At 25.3% G+C, this 15,004-nt stretch overlaps 1 protein-coding gene across 1 annotated transcript; it reads right to left on the bottom strand.

Annotated features, from left to right (window-relative positions):
* Positions 1 to 9,333: 9,333 nt before the first annotated feature.
* Positions 9,334 to 10,032, bottom strand: LOC114162556 (protein RESPONSE TO LOW SULFUR 2-like). Its single transcript, XM_028046482.1, has one exon. It carries the CDS (start codon positions 9,956 to 9,958, stop codon positions 9,593 to 9,595), a length of 366 nt encoding a protein of 121 aa, XP_027902283.1. The 5' UTR covers positions 9,959 to 10,032; the 3' UTR covers positions 9,334 to 9,592.
* Between the last annotated feature and the right edge of the window lie 4,972 nt (positions 10,033 to 15,004).

Raw genomic sequence — 15,004 nt, 5'->3', positions numbered from 1 at the left:
TCAAAAACTAAAAAAAAATATTTTAAAAAAATTATTTCATACTAGAAATTAATTTATATGTAAACTAATTTTAACATACTGCAAAAAAATTTCTTAAATTATTTTAGAAGCATACTATTTTTATATAGATTTTTTTGTCAGCGAGTAAAGTTAAGCGGGCACTTGGGTTTAATCATGTATTTTTTAAGATAATTTACACGAAATTTGCTAAATTTCATTCGAAATTCTTTTATTTTATTTTTACACTGACTTTTCTAAATTGTTTGAAAAATGTTATAACAATTTTTGGGCATCTGTGCACTCTTTTAATTGTTCTAAAAAATATCACACAAATTTTATAGAAAAAAAAATTAAAAAGCTGGAGTTTCTAGGTAAATATGAAGAAACTTAACAGAGAATTCATTTACTTAATTATTATTTGTTTGTATAGAAATGAAAGTGTTGGAGGGACAAGTGGAGGTTTCGGAATTCTAAGAATAAAAGAATGTGCATTACAATATAAATTATTAGGTAAACAATTTGAGACTAATCTAAAAATTATCATCCCATTACATTAACAACATTAAATTTAATATGCGTGAATGATATAAAATATGAAAGTATTGGAAAATTAACAACATTAAATTTAGGTTAAATTATCCTTTTGGTTCCTCTATTTGTCATGAAATTTCATTTTGGTCCTCGCATTTTTCGTTGTCTCAATTTAGTCCTCATTTTCTTAAAAATGACTCAATTTGGTCCTCACCGTTAACTTTGACCAGACGGTGTTAAAGTCAATGCCACGTGTCAATTTCTGGTTTTTTTGAATTTTTTTAATTTTTTTTGAATTTTTTTTTGAATTTTTTGAATTTTTTTTTGAATTTTTTTTTATTTTTGACACGTGTCATTCCACCGTTGTGCCACGTGTCAAAGTGACTCAATTTGGTCCCTATATTTGTTTTTAGTTTCAATTTAGTCCCAATTTTTGTAAAAATGAAGCAATATTGTCCCTCCTTAGATTGAGACTCAATTTAATCTTTGTATACAACTTATGATGATATTCTTAATAATATTGACATTTTTATTAAATATTTATGGAAATATTTTTAAATAATTTTTTTTAGTTTTATTATTAAACAAAGTTAAACCCCAAACTTAGTTTCAAAAATTAACAATTTTGTCATCATATATAAAGACATCAAGTGTATCATATTATACAAACTTGGTAAAGATTAAAAATCAAATAACTTGTCACACATAAATTTAGGAACTAAATTTCAAGTTCAAAACAAAATCAAAGTCTAATGTTTTGTGTAGAATTTAAAGTTAATTTAAAATATTATAGAAATATTTAATAAAAACGTTAATTTTAATAAGAATATTACCATAAGATTTATAAAAAAGTAAATTTAGTGTCAATTTGAGAAAGGACAATATTGCTTCATTTTTACAAAGATTGGGACTAAATTGAAACTAAAAACAAATATAGGGACCAAATTGAGTCACTTTGACACGTGGCACGACTGTGAAGTGACACGTGTCAAAAAGAAAAAAATATTAAAAAAAATATTAAAAAAATTTAAAAATTTTTTAAAAAAAATAAAAAAAATTATTAAAAAAATAAAAAAAACCAGAAATTGACACGTGGCGTTGACTTTAACACCGTCTGGTCAAAGTTAATGGTGAGGATCAAATTGAGTCATTTTTAAGAAAATGAGGACCAAATTGAGACAACGAAAAACGCGAGGACCAAAATGAAATTTCATGACAAATAGAGGGACCAAAAGGGTAATTTAACCTTAAATTTAATATGCGTGCATGATACATAATATGAAAGTATTGGAAAGAAAAATACTATTTACGTTGGATCCGTTGAGTACTAATAACTCTAAAGTGGTTTGATTCTCCACAAACGAGACGGTTGGATACGAGTAATAGCTTCTCTCTATTCTATTCCGTTGAAAAAAATTTCGCTTCGTACCCATATTCCTGTACAAGTATTGATTTCGCATATTTTTTTTAATATTTACGCACCTATATTTACAGGTACCTACAAGTATTTACAAAAGAAATATTTAATATTTAATAAAAAATTAACTATAAATTCAACTAAAAATACAATGCATAACGGGTTTAAATTTCAAAAGTAAAAATAACTCATTTAAATAATGTTGAATGAAAATTTACAAATAAATGATTTTTTTTTATAAAAGATAACCCATTCAAAATTGATGTGTTAACGTTTTAATTATTTTTTCCAATTTAAATTAGAGTATAGCGGGTACGAGTATCCATGAGTACGGATACTATGATACTCATACCCAACCCGTTAACATGTGAGTATAAAAAATACTTCTATCCGTTATCCGTGAGTATCTATTTTCAATATCCATTTCCTATCTGTTATGGGTTTTATCCGCGGATACCCGCAAGAATTTTTTTTACATCCCTAATACTGAGCTTCCTTCTCTCTCTCTTTTTTGATTCAATTCTATGGTCTGTTCGGTTTAGTGAACTCTCAGTTTGCTTTAGTGACATTCAGATGATACCTGTAAAAGAAACTCTGATTTGCTGGACTGTCATTCAGATGATACCTACAAGAGTTACTTTGATACTTAAGTCAACAAGAATTCAAATGCTTAAATATTAAATACAACAATCAATACCCTTTATTTATACAAATACCCTTTATTTATACAAATTGTAATGAATTTTTACTTATCAACAATCTAATTATAGTTTAATAATACATTAATCTTGATTACAAAACTAATTTATGCTAATCTTTGCGAGTGCTCTTTATCATAACAAACATATGTCCGATCGATATGCTCAACCAACCGTTGGACTGTGTTTATGGAGATAGTGTGGTTGTATTTGCTAATCTCATTACCAGTAATGTAACGTCGCCCATACGTATAAATACGAATACCATAAAAAAATATTAAATTCGTATGTTAACATTTTAAGACAATTTTATTGCAAAGATTATAAATAAGTTTAAAATCTAGTTCATATAAGATTTCTATATTAAAATATGTTGATACGACCAAAAAAAAAGATTCTAAATTATAAAAACAAAATAAAATCATCTTACAAACATATGATTCTGTTAAAACTAAATAAAATATTGATTGTATAAGAAGTTTATATTGAAGAAAAAGTTATAAAAATAGTTATAAAAATAGTATAAAAGTGAAATAAGAGAATTAAATAAAAAAAATGAACTAAAACCTCACAAGATAATAGTTGAGATAAAAATAATTTAGTTCTCCATATGATTCTTCTATGTGATGATGAATGCATAAGAAAAGGTAAATTTCAACGTTAGTAAAACTTTATATAAATGGCCAAAACTAAAGTTAAGTTTGGGAAACTAATAAAATACATTTATTAGCAATTTTTTCATGTTGATTTTGTTTTATTCAAAGACAAATGTATTTAGGGAGAAGTAAATTGGTTATTTATATCCATAAATAATTTGGATTTGCTAACGTGCTTTGTGTGGTTGCGAAATGTTTGGAGGTGCCATTTTGTTGTCTCTCATTCACACTAAAGTCATCCGAACGTGACTTTTCGACTGCTTCAATGGCCATGCTTTGAAAGCCACACCTCACACGGTTGTTGTTACTTTACTCTTCTTATTGGAGCAAATGAATATTAATTAGGCATAAAATGTATTTTCTATCAAATCAAATCAAATATATCGTTTCCCAAGAATTTTGATTTGTTAAAGTCTAAAGTGCTTCTCAATGATGTACGGATACTTTAACTTTGGTCATGTATCAGTATCCGATACGTATCGTGTTCGATATTTTGGGATACTTTAGCGGTACTTATCAATGAAGTATTTAATTTATAAAGTAGTAGTACACTACAATAAAATCTTTGAATAGTAATTAATTTTAGTGACAAAAAATAATTAGTCACTATATAATGACCAAGTTAACAACTAAAATAGTTTGAAAAAATTATAATCGGTCTCTAAATTGATAATTAAAATAGTTTTAATGATGAATTGGTTTTTAAATTGGTCATTAACATTAGCTACAAGGTTTTAACTACCAAAATAATTGGTCTATAATTGGAAAATTTGGATTCACACATTAACAATCATATATTTATTATGTTTGTAAAAATTATTGTACATTTTTCATTATTCATATATGACGTATCTATCACGTATCGTATCCTATTATTTTAAAAATAAACGTGTCAACATATCGGATACATGTCGTATCCGATACACATATCGTATCTATGCATCATAGGTACTTGCAAGTGAACTAAATCCACTCCATGTGGATTCTTTTGTCAATTGGGCTAGCAAACTAATATTTTTCGATTTGAATTAGAATTTATTGATGTTTATGATTCCACTCTTAATAAAAACTTGATTAACACCTCACTTATGCTGTAAATTAACTTCACAAATTTCTTTAAATCATTGATTTCTCTCTTAATATGTATTTCAATCAGGAATTCATACATTTTTCTCTGACAATCATATTTTTGTATTTAGAAATGGAATAATGAATAAAGATAAAAGAGATAAAGGATGGAGAAGAAAGGGGATGAATAAGGGAATGGAGATGAAAGTTTGTAAGAATATAAAGTGTAATAAACTAAATTACGAAGGATAAAATAAGAAATCATATGAAGCAGTTACCTAAATTGTTACATTTATTATTGGATTTGTCATTTTGTCTGTTTGCGATGTTCTCAAACTATTTGAATTGTAATTACAATTTGTCACTCACCTTTTACTATTTGGATTGTAATTATATTTTATTTTATCTCCTCTGACAGTTAAACTATCAAATAAAATAAAGGAATAATTGAATTTGAATTTTTGTTATTGTTTCTCTAATACATTAATTATCATTAAGTTTGACGTTTTAAAATATATTAAAAAAATATTTAAAATATTAATATAATATATTTTTAATATTCAGTAAAGAACATAAAAAAGTAAAAAATTTAGACTCAAAATAATTATATTAATATGATAATTGTCTTAAAATTGTCCACATTATACCACGTGAGCCCATTTTTCTCACGTTTTGTAGCAGTTATTTCTCTTTTTGCTCCAACTTACTCTTTGTCTTGATTATATTTTTCGTGATATTTTCTTCTATATTTCGATCCATTTTTCTTAATATCTATAAACATTTCCTTTCGATCTTCCTTTATCGATCTTTTGCGTCTTGATATATTTATCTGTTTTACATGCATCATCACACTCCCTTTAATCCTCGTATATCGATATTTTTTTAATCTTTTGATTCCATTTGTTTGATGATGCCCTCAAATATATTGTATATAATATTTCATCGCTTTAATAGAAAAATTGTACCATCACTCAAATTACACATTAAAATGTAATGGGGCGTTTGCATATATATAATTGTATTAATTTAATCATTCAATTATAGATATATATTATCTTAATTTTTGTCAAATTTTATAACAATTAAATGATAATAAAATTATAATTCAATTCTTTATATTTGAACAGTGACAGATCTTAATGGGACCTTGCCCCCAATTTCTTGTTTCATATATATAAAAGTTACTATATGAACAAATTTTATAATTTTAATATATTTTCTATGTTTGGTTCTTTCAAAATTTGTATTTGACAAAATAACTACTCTACTCACCATTATAAGATACGTTAGATAGTAGGGAGAAAAAAATATAGTTTTCTATGTAAGATATTTTACAATTTCGGTACATTTAATAACTTTCGTTTAAAAAGCATATTTGTCAGTGTATATATATTAAAAGAACTAGAAATTAAATGTATTTTATATCACAAATTCTGATGAACAATTAAATACTTATTTGACGCATTTTATAAATTATCTGCAAAACTTTCAAACACGGCAAATTACGGAACTCAAGTAAAATAATAAGATAAATATAAGAGTTATGTCATGATGTTTATTTATTCTTTTACTTTCGAGTATTATTACAGTATATTATTTTAAATATTTTTTTATTTTTTAATATAAAATTTCATAACATTTATACTTTAGTATTTTTTAGAAAATAAATTTTTGTTTTACAATCTAACGATTTATTTAAGATATTTAATCTTAAATTTTATGTCACGTCTCATTTAAAATTGAAGTATCTTCACATATTTATTTAAATTAAATATTATTTAGTTTTCATAACTATTCATATTTTTTGAACCAAAAGGATAGCATAGCTATAAGGTTGACCCCTGAATTTGGAAAGTTACAATTACAAGCAAAATACTATCCAAACATGCAAATTAAACAAGAATGGGTCCACTCTTTATTTATTTTTTTTTCTGATAAAATGATGGAAAATCTAATTGGTTGATCTAGTTGACCTTTATATTTGAAAATAGGATGTGGGTTTTCTCTAATGACAAATAAATATTAATGAGTACACTCAAGACATTATTTAAGAAATTATTTGAAAAATTAAAATAAAAAAATGTTCATCAATATAACTTACTGTAATTTTCAATGAATTTCGATAGAAAAAGATTATTTTAAACTTCTTAATAGTAAACAGGATCCTTATTTAATTATGGTTAAAATACTTTTTTTTTCCCAATTTTTGTCAAGTTTTTTTAAATAAGTCCTAATTTTGGTTTTGTGTTCAAATAGGTCCCAATTTTCGTCAATTTTGTTCAATGACTATCACGTGTCACTTCGTGGTTTTTTTGAATTTATTTATTTATTTTTTTGAATTTTTTTTTTAAAATTTAATTTTTTTTCTAAATGTACACGTGTCAACCCAAGAGTGTGCCACGTGTCACTTCGTAGTTTTTTTGAATTTATTTTAAATTTTTTTTAAATGTCCACGTGTCAATCCAGTAACATGTCACGTGTCAAAGTCAATGTTCTAAATTCAATTTAGTCCCTATATTTTTAGTCCCTATATTTGTTATTTTTGTTCAATTAGGTCCCAATTTTTGTTAACATTAACCAATTTGGTCTCTCTCCAAATTAAAACCAAATTTATTTTTTATATTAAAATTCACATTTTTTATTAAATATTTTTATATAATATATTAAAATTCACATTATTATAACTTTGATATAAAAGTTAAATTTGGTCACATCTTCGATAGGGACCAAATTGGTTAATGTTAACAAAAATTGGGACCTAATTAAACAAAAATAACAAATATAGGGACTAAATTGAATATAGAATATTGACTTTGACACGTGGCACACTACTGGATTGACACGTGGACATTTAAAAAAATTCAAATAAAATAAAATAAAAAATTCAAAAAAACCACGAAGTGACACGTGGCACACTCTTGGGTTGACACGTGTCCATTTAAAAAAAAATATTAAAAATAAAAATAAAAATAAAAAAAATTCAAAAAAACCACTAAGTGACACGTGGCCGTCATTGTTCATAGTTGTTAATGATTTAAACGGTGTTAGCAAAAAAGACCCAATTGAATAAAATTAATGAAAATTGGGACTTATTTGAACACAAAACCAAAATTAAGACTAATTTAAAAAAATTTTACGAGAATCGGGAAAAAAAAGTATTTTAACCTTTAATTATCTTATAGATTAAGGATTGTGTGTCTGAAAGAATATTCTAGAAGATATTCTCACGCCAACTATTACGGCTGGTCTAGATTAAACGAGACTTTTCTGAATTCTTCATTCGTATTCTTGTCTCGTGTTCTACAATGGAAGAATTTTACTCAATAAAGACAGATTCAACACGTACAAATCTTGGTGAGAAAGCTATTGGTTGTTTCGTCTTATTTTATTACATAATTCTGTAAAGTATTTATAGAAGGAAACAAAATGTGTATTGTAATTAATATTTGTTAATAAAATATTAAATGTTATAATAGTAGAAAATTAAAAATACATAAATCTTGTATGAAACCCTTATCGTATACGATTGATGCATGTTTTCTTTCTCTATAAAGCAACGTGAGTCTATTAAAATGAAAATGAAACCGAGTAAATAAAATGGCTTCGTCTTTAAATTTTAATAAACCAATAATATAAAATAAAATAAAATAATTTAAAAGTGTAATACAATAAAGAAAAAGAGATAATGGGAAGCAGAACCTTTCACGAGGAGATGATTGATTGATTGCTATAGCTTTTCACGTTTTTGATTGGTAGTTTTCAGTGGTCACCATTACCTACACAATATTTTTCTCCACCTTATATCTTCTTCCTCATTTCGCGCCTTCCATCATTTCTCTCTCTCTCTCATAAGGTAGGGAACTTTCAATTCAAATATCTATAAATAATAATCAACCCTATTATATAATAAATTAGAAGAAACACAAGTGCTTCCACACCTGTACATGTGTCTCCATTTTTAAAGCTTAAAAAAATTTAGAAGTAAAACATATCTAAATATTAGTGTAGGAATTATAAATATGACAAAAAACAGCTATTATAAAAATTTAATTAATATAAAAAATAAAAATAAAATTATGAAATATGTATTAAAAAAATCATATATATATAAACCTAAACATTACAAATATGAGAAAAAAATGAAATTTATGACAATTTTGTTTTTAAAAAATTCAATATAACGGTTAGTATTAGAAAAACCTTTAATGTAAATAAAGGGTAGAATTTAAATTATAAATTATATATACAAAAAAATATGAATTAAAATTAATTTATACAAGATTTTATTTAAAAAAATCAAGATCTAAAAATAAAATATCATTAGATACTTTTTACAAGATAGATATTTCATTGAAGTATATAATTAAATGAAAAAAATTTATATCCAAAAAATTTAAATAGAATGTTGAATTATAAAAATACAACTTATTTTTTCAAAAATTAAGTAAAATATTAATTAAAACAAGGATTTTTACAAAAATAATTATATTAAAATTAAATATAAAATAATGTTAAACTTTACAATAAAAAAAATTAAATTTAGATATTATAAAGTGAGTTTTTATTCTATTGAGATGCCTTTAATTCGTATGACTAATGGCAACCGCAAGAAGTGAAGGATAATCATTTGCCACGTGTTTACTCGCGATTAGTTGCCACTCCGAGACAATAGGCACTCACAGGAGGGGACACTCGGGAATTTTTCTTTACTGTTTCCAATCAACATAGGAATCCTTATAAAACTCAAATCAGGAGGAACGTGCAGACCGAATTAATTGTCCAGGAATGGCTTAAATTTGGTTTTGATTTCAAGAGGCTTTGTTTGTTTTTAATCCAAAATGGAATATTCGCATGTTGAAATTATAACCATTGCTTCTTTGTAAGAGTTTCGTGTCGAAACATCCATCTACGAAGTAGCGTCCCCAATCCTGCAATTGAAATTGAGACCCAAACATCACGAAAGTTAAAAAAACTGAACAATGACGTTGACACAAACGAGACAGTTTACAAAACGGAGAAACCGATGAACGCTGATTTAGGTTTCAAAACGCTAACACCAATCATCACACTATTCTCGATCATCCACAAAAATTTTACAACAGAACGATCCACGCAGATATGGATCGTCGTCAGCATCATCATCATCATATTCATTCTAAAAGCCACAATGACTCTGATATGCAAATGCCAAAACCTATCACTAAGTACATTTTTATTTATGATTACGAGGAGGACGACACCGGAATGGAGGAGGCTCCGGTCTTCAGAAGGAGGCTCTGCGCGCGTGAGAGCTGTTCCATGAGGGAGACGATTTGCGCGTGGTAGTCACGTGCCTGGTAAACTGCCTCCGCTTCGAGCTCCCCGAGCTGCGAGCAGAGCCTCTCCTCGGCCTCCTCGGCCACGCGCAGCCTCTCCCGCGCGCTCTGAAGATCGCGCTTCATCTGCTCCTCTCGCTCCTTGCTTTCTCTGAGCTCCTTCTCGAGCTCCTCGTTCCGCTTCTTCAGCTCGTTCTCTGCCGGCGCCGGAGGCACCGTTTTCTCTTGCTTCCCGGAGCAGATGCCGATCGCCGCCATCATCGTTAGCGCCATATCGTAACGCTTCGCAAATTAAATCAAAAGTGTATAATGGTAATGAGTTGTGTTGTGTGGTGCGGTGTGGCGAGGTTGGAATATAAATAGAGTGGAATCAGGTGTGTCCAGGTTCAATGAACCTGGTTTTCACCCCGAAGGATTTTTCACCGCTCATCATCCCCTTCAACGTTGCTGACGTAATTGCTTGCATTCTCCTTTTTCTTTTTCACACCTTCTTATTTTTTAATCTTCTACTCCGTATTTTGTTTTTTTTTTCTTTCTAAAGTCTTTGTTTACACGGCGCAATAATAATAAGGGAAAGAGTCTACGAGAAAGAAAAAATATATCAAATTAATGTTGTTTAATTAAGTAAAGGAAGTGGAAAGAGATGAATATGAAGTTTCATTGATTAAAAATAAATAATGGTAAACGTAATTATAATATTGCCCTTACATCTAAATTAAATATCAAATACTTATATGGTCTCTTATAAAAATCGTGTTGTACTTGAATAGCCATAATTAATTATATCACACTTAATACATTTATATTTGATTCAATTATAGGATATAGGATTATGCTATATCATAGCCAGTTGTGTGATTATAATACAGAGAAAAAAAGTACTTTTCATTTCCGTAATCTATAATTAATTATGAATATTACATAATATATTATATAGCTTAAAAAATAACAAAAAAAATATTAACATAAACAAGTGCTTTTTTCAATAATATAAAATATCCGATAAGTACAATTTTGAGAAAACTTTAATTTGAGCATTTCTTTTATTTTACAATTTCTCATCTCAGATGAAATTTTAAAAAAAGTGATTTTGTTAAAATTTTTCACTCATTTCAACTTTAATTTATTCAAGCAAATAACATATGCTTAAAAAATAACAAAAATATTAACATATGCTTTTTTTCAATAATGCAAAAGATCCAATAAGAACAATTTTAAGAAAACTTTAATTTGAGCATTTCTTTTATTTTCCAAATTCTCATCTCAAATAAAAATTTAAAAGAGTGGTTGTCTTAAAATTTTTCACTCATTTCAACTTTAATTTATTCAACCAAACCACTTGTTTATGGATTCTATTACGTAACTTAAAAAATAACAAAAAAAAAAATATCAACATAATCAAATGCTTTCTTTAATAATACAAAAGATCCAATAAGAACAATTTTAAGAAAACTTTAATTTGAGCATTTATTTTATTTATAATTTCTCATCTCAAATAAAAATTTAAAAGAGTGGCTGTCTTAAAACTTTTCGTTCATTTCAACTTTAATTTATTCTACCAAACTACTTGTATTATATGTATATATAATTCCATATGCATTGTTCATTTATTGTTTTATTATGTATTTTAAGGATCTAGTGGAGTGATTTTAAATCTTTGTAATCTTTAGTGTTGTTTGATATGAATTATTGGGAATTATAAGATATTGAATCTTATGGTAGGAATAATATTACGTATGGTGATGTATGATGTGTATTGACAATAAAGTTTAAATAAGATTATCTTGACTTTATATTATCAAACTCACATAAAAAATTATAATTGTGAGAGTCGAAAGAGGTTCTTATGTGTAGATTCGATAAGATATTAATCCTTACAAATATAGAATTTATCTTGTCACATTATTTGCTAAGGATGTGACCCAACTATGATATGATATAACTATAGTAATGAGATGTGCAAGGTCACATATTCTAATAGACTATACTTGTCCTTCAAATGTGAAGTTAGATGTCTAAATGTGTGTACATGAGTCATGAGAACTAAGTATTGATTAATGTTTTCTTATATGATTTAAATTTTTTGTAGTAGTATTATGATTTAAATTTAATTTAACTTATCCTGTGTGTTGATTGTGGTATATATTTGCTATAACGTAGGGGTAGGAGAGGAGCAACATTGAGATTATATTGAATGTGTTTAGTTAAATTATATTATATAATATAGACATGGATACATATATTATGTAATAGTCTTGTCCTTTATTTATTTTGAAATACTATTTAAAAACAATCTTTCATATGGAAAACACATAATATAATTATGTATATACTATATGCTTGATATTATTTGATATTGTTATGTAGTAACCTATTAGATGGCATTTATATGCTATAATTGGATCATTAAATGTTTAATTAAGAAAATTCTCATAAATACAAACATAAATATCAATTAAGTTATTAAATGATCAAAACTTATTTAATTAAAATAATTATGATAAGTAATTATTTTAATATAGGCATTGATATGATTTGTTTTTAGTATAATAAAAAAGACAGTTTTAGTATAAAAACTTCAATTTTATTAATTTCGTTTTGTTACGTGTGTTTATTGAAAAACTTGATATTAATAGGTACTTGTAAGGAAAATTTTTTAACCTTTACTTTATTTCAGAACTAATCGCAAATTGTCACTAATCTTCCTTTTAATAATCACACCTGATCATAACTATTAAACACGTATAATTACACTTTATTTTACTTAAAACATACAACAATAAACTAAATATGTATTTAACTATATTAATAATTAATAAAGTTCAAAACAAATTAACAATACTAAAATTGTTCTACTAAAATATAGTTTTTTTTTCTATTATATTAAAAACAATATATATCTATACTTGTTATTTATACTAAAATATTTGAAATATGATTATAATTATATATTAACCGTATATTTATCTGAAATGTCAAAATAATAGTGAAAATAATTTTTTTTTAAATAAAAACATTTTAAATTAATTAAAATTAAGTAGCATCTAATTATTTTTATCTGTTTCTGCGATTAAATATATACCTATAAAGAGATTTATCTCCCTATTTGTTTTACAAATTTATCCTTTAAATAAAATTTTAAATTATAATAATTATATATTAATTTTTTATTTTTTATTTTTAACTTTTAACTTTTTTTTTCTTTCAATTTGACTTCTTTAAAAATTATTTGCAATAAATTTATAAAAACTATTTATATTTAATTTCATAATTATAATAATAACATCTATATCTACCCTATATATAATAATTTTTTTTTTTCAAATTTCACTTTTTTTTTAATTTAATTTTTTCTAAACTTAATTATTTTTTAATTATAAAACTACCTATGAAATAAATAAAAATTATTTACAATAAAATTACAAAAAAATATATTTAATTTCATAATTATAATAATAGAAATAATAATTTTATTATTGTGTTTTAACTATATATATATATATATATATATATATATATATATATATATATATATATATATATATATACTAAATAAAGGAATAGTTACTTTTATTCGAGAAACAGTAAAACTATATCCTTTTAATAATTAAAAACATATTCTTCAGTGCATATTTCACGTGCTATTATTGATTAAAATGAATTAAAATTATAAAACAAAAGAAAATCATTAAATGAAATTTTAATTCACAAAAGTTAGATTTTCTTAATAAATTTTATTTAGTGATAGATAGTGTGTTTAAAATAACATGTGAGTATCATAATTGTTGAATACTTAGTGATGGTAACAAGCCTTGTAATAACAGATACTTAATTTGAATTATAAAGATTATTTATAATTAAGTATACGTTTTCTATCACAAATCTCCATTATTCAAAATAGATACGCATATACATAAATTGTTGACCAAAGTTCTTAAAATCAAATAGGACTTAATTTATTATAATTTTAATTCTATCAAAATAGGATTCTTTTTAAAATTCAGAATTGCTTTAAAGTTTTGAGTTAAAACATTTTTAAAAATTAGATAAAGAGAATATATAGAAATTATTTTTTATCTTAATTTTTAAGTTAAATTACCCTTTTGGTCCCTCTATTTGTCATGAAATTTCGGTTTGGTCCTCAAATTTTTCGTTGTCCAAATTTGGTTATCATTTTCTTAAAAATGACTCAATTTGGTCATCACCGTTAACTTTGACCAGACGGTGTTAAAGTTAATGTCACGTGTCAATTTCTGGTTTTTTTGATTTTTTTAATATTTTTTTTAATTTTTTTTATTTTGACACGTATCACTTCACCGTTGTGCCACGTGTCAAAGTGACTCAATTTGGTCCCTATATTTGTTTTTAGTTTCAATTTAGTCCCAATTTTTGTAAAAATGAAGCAATATTGTTCCTCCTTATTAGATTGAGACTCAATTTAATCTTTGTATACAACTTATGATGATATTCTTAATAAAATTGACATTTTTATTAAATATTTGTAGAAATATTTTTAAATAAGTTTTTTTAAGTTTTATTATTAAACAAAGTTAAACCCCAAACTTAATTTCAAAAATTAACAATTTTTTCATATATATAAAGGCATCAAGTGTATCATATTATACAAACTTAGTAAAGATTAAAAATCAAATAACTTGTCACACATAAGTTTAGGAACTAAATTTCAAGTTCAAAACAAAATCAAAGTCTAATGTTTTGTATAGAATTTAAAGTTAATTTAAAATATTTATAGAAATATTTAATAAAAACGTTAATTATAGTAAGAATATCACCATAAAATTTATAAAAAAGTAAATTTAGTGTCAATTTGAGGAATGACAATATTGCTTTATTTTTACAAAAATTAGGACTAAATTGAAACTAAAAACAAATATAGGGACCAAATTGAGTCACTTTGACACGTGGCACAACTATGAAGTGACACGTGTCAAAAAGAAAAAAATTTAAATTTTGTTTTAAAAAATAAAAAAAAATATTAAAAAAAACAGAAATTGACACGTGGCGTTGACTTTAACACCGTCTGGTCAAAGTTAACGGTGGTGACCAAATTGAGTCATTTTCAAGAAAATGAGGACCAAATTGAGACAACGAAAAACTTGAGGACCAAACTGAAATTTCATGACAAATAGAGAGACCAAAAGAGTAATTTAACCTAATTTTTAATTTTTAAAGACGTGAAACTAATAGACATACGAGAACACGATCAAATTTCTCCCATCTACCGTTGAATACCTTGTTGGTTTCATACTTCTAATATTACATGCGACAAGCTTATCATATTCTAAAACAATAAGTTAA

The sequence above is a fragment of the Vigna unguiculata genome, chromosome 9 (genome assembly GCF_004118075.2).
Source record: "Vigna unguiculata cultivar IT97K-499-35 chromosome 9, ASM411807v1, whole genome shotgun sequence".
Classification (NCBI taxonomy): Eukaryota; Viridiplantae; Streptophyta; class Magnoliopsida; order Fabales; family Fabaceae; genus Vigna; species Vigna unguiculata.
Note: the sequence above shows the minus strand (reverse complement) of the source record. Positions and strands in the feature narration are given on the sequence as shown.

Bases quoted from the DNA above. Each gene is read 5' to 3' on its own strand.
- LOC114162556 (XM_028046482.1), bottom strand. From the start codon at position 9,958: ATGGCGCTAACGATGATGGCGGCGATCGGCATCTGCTCCGGGAAGCAA.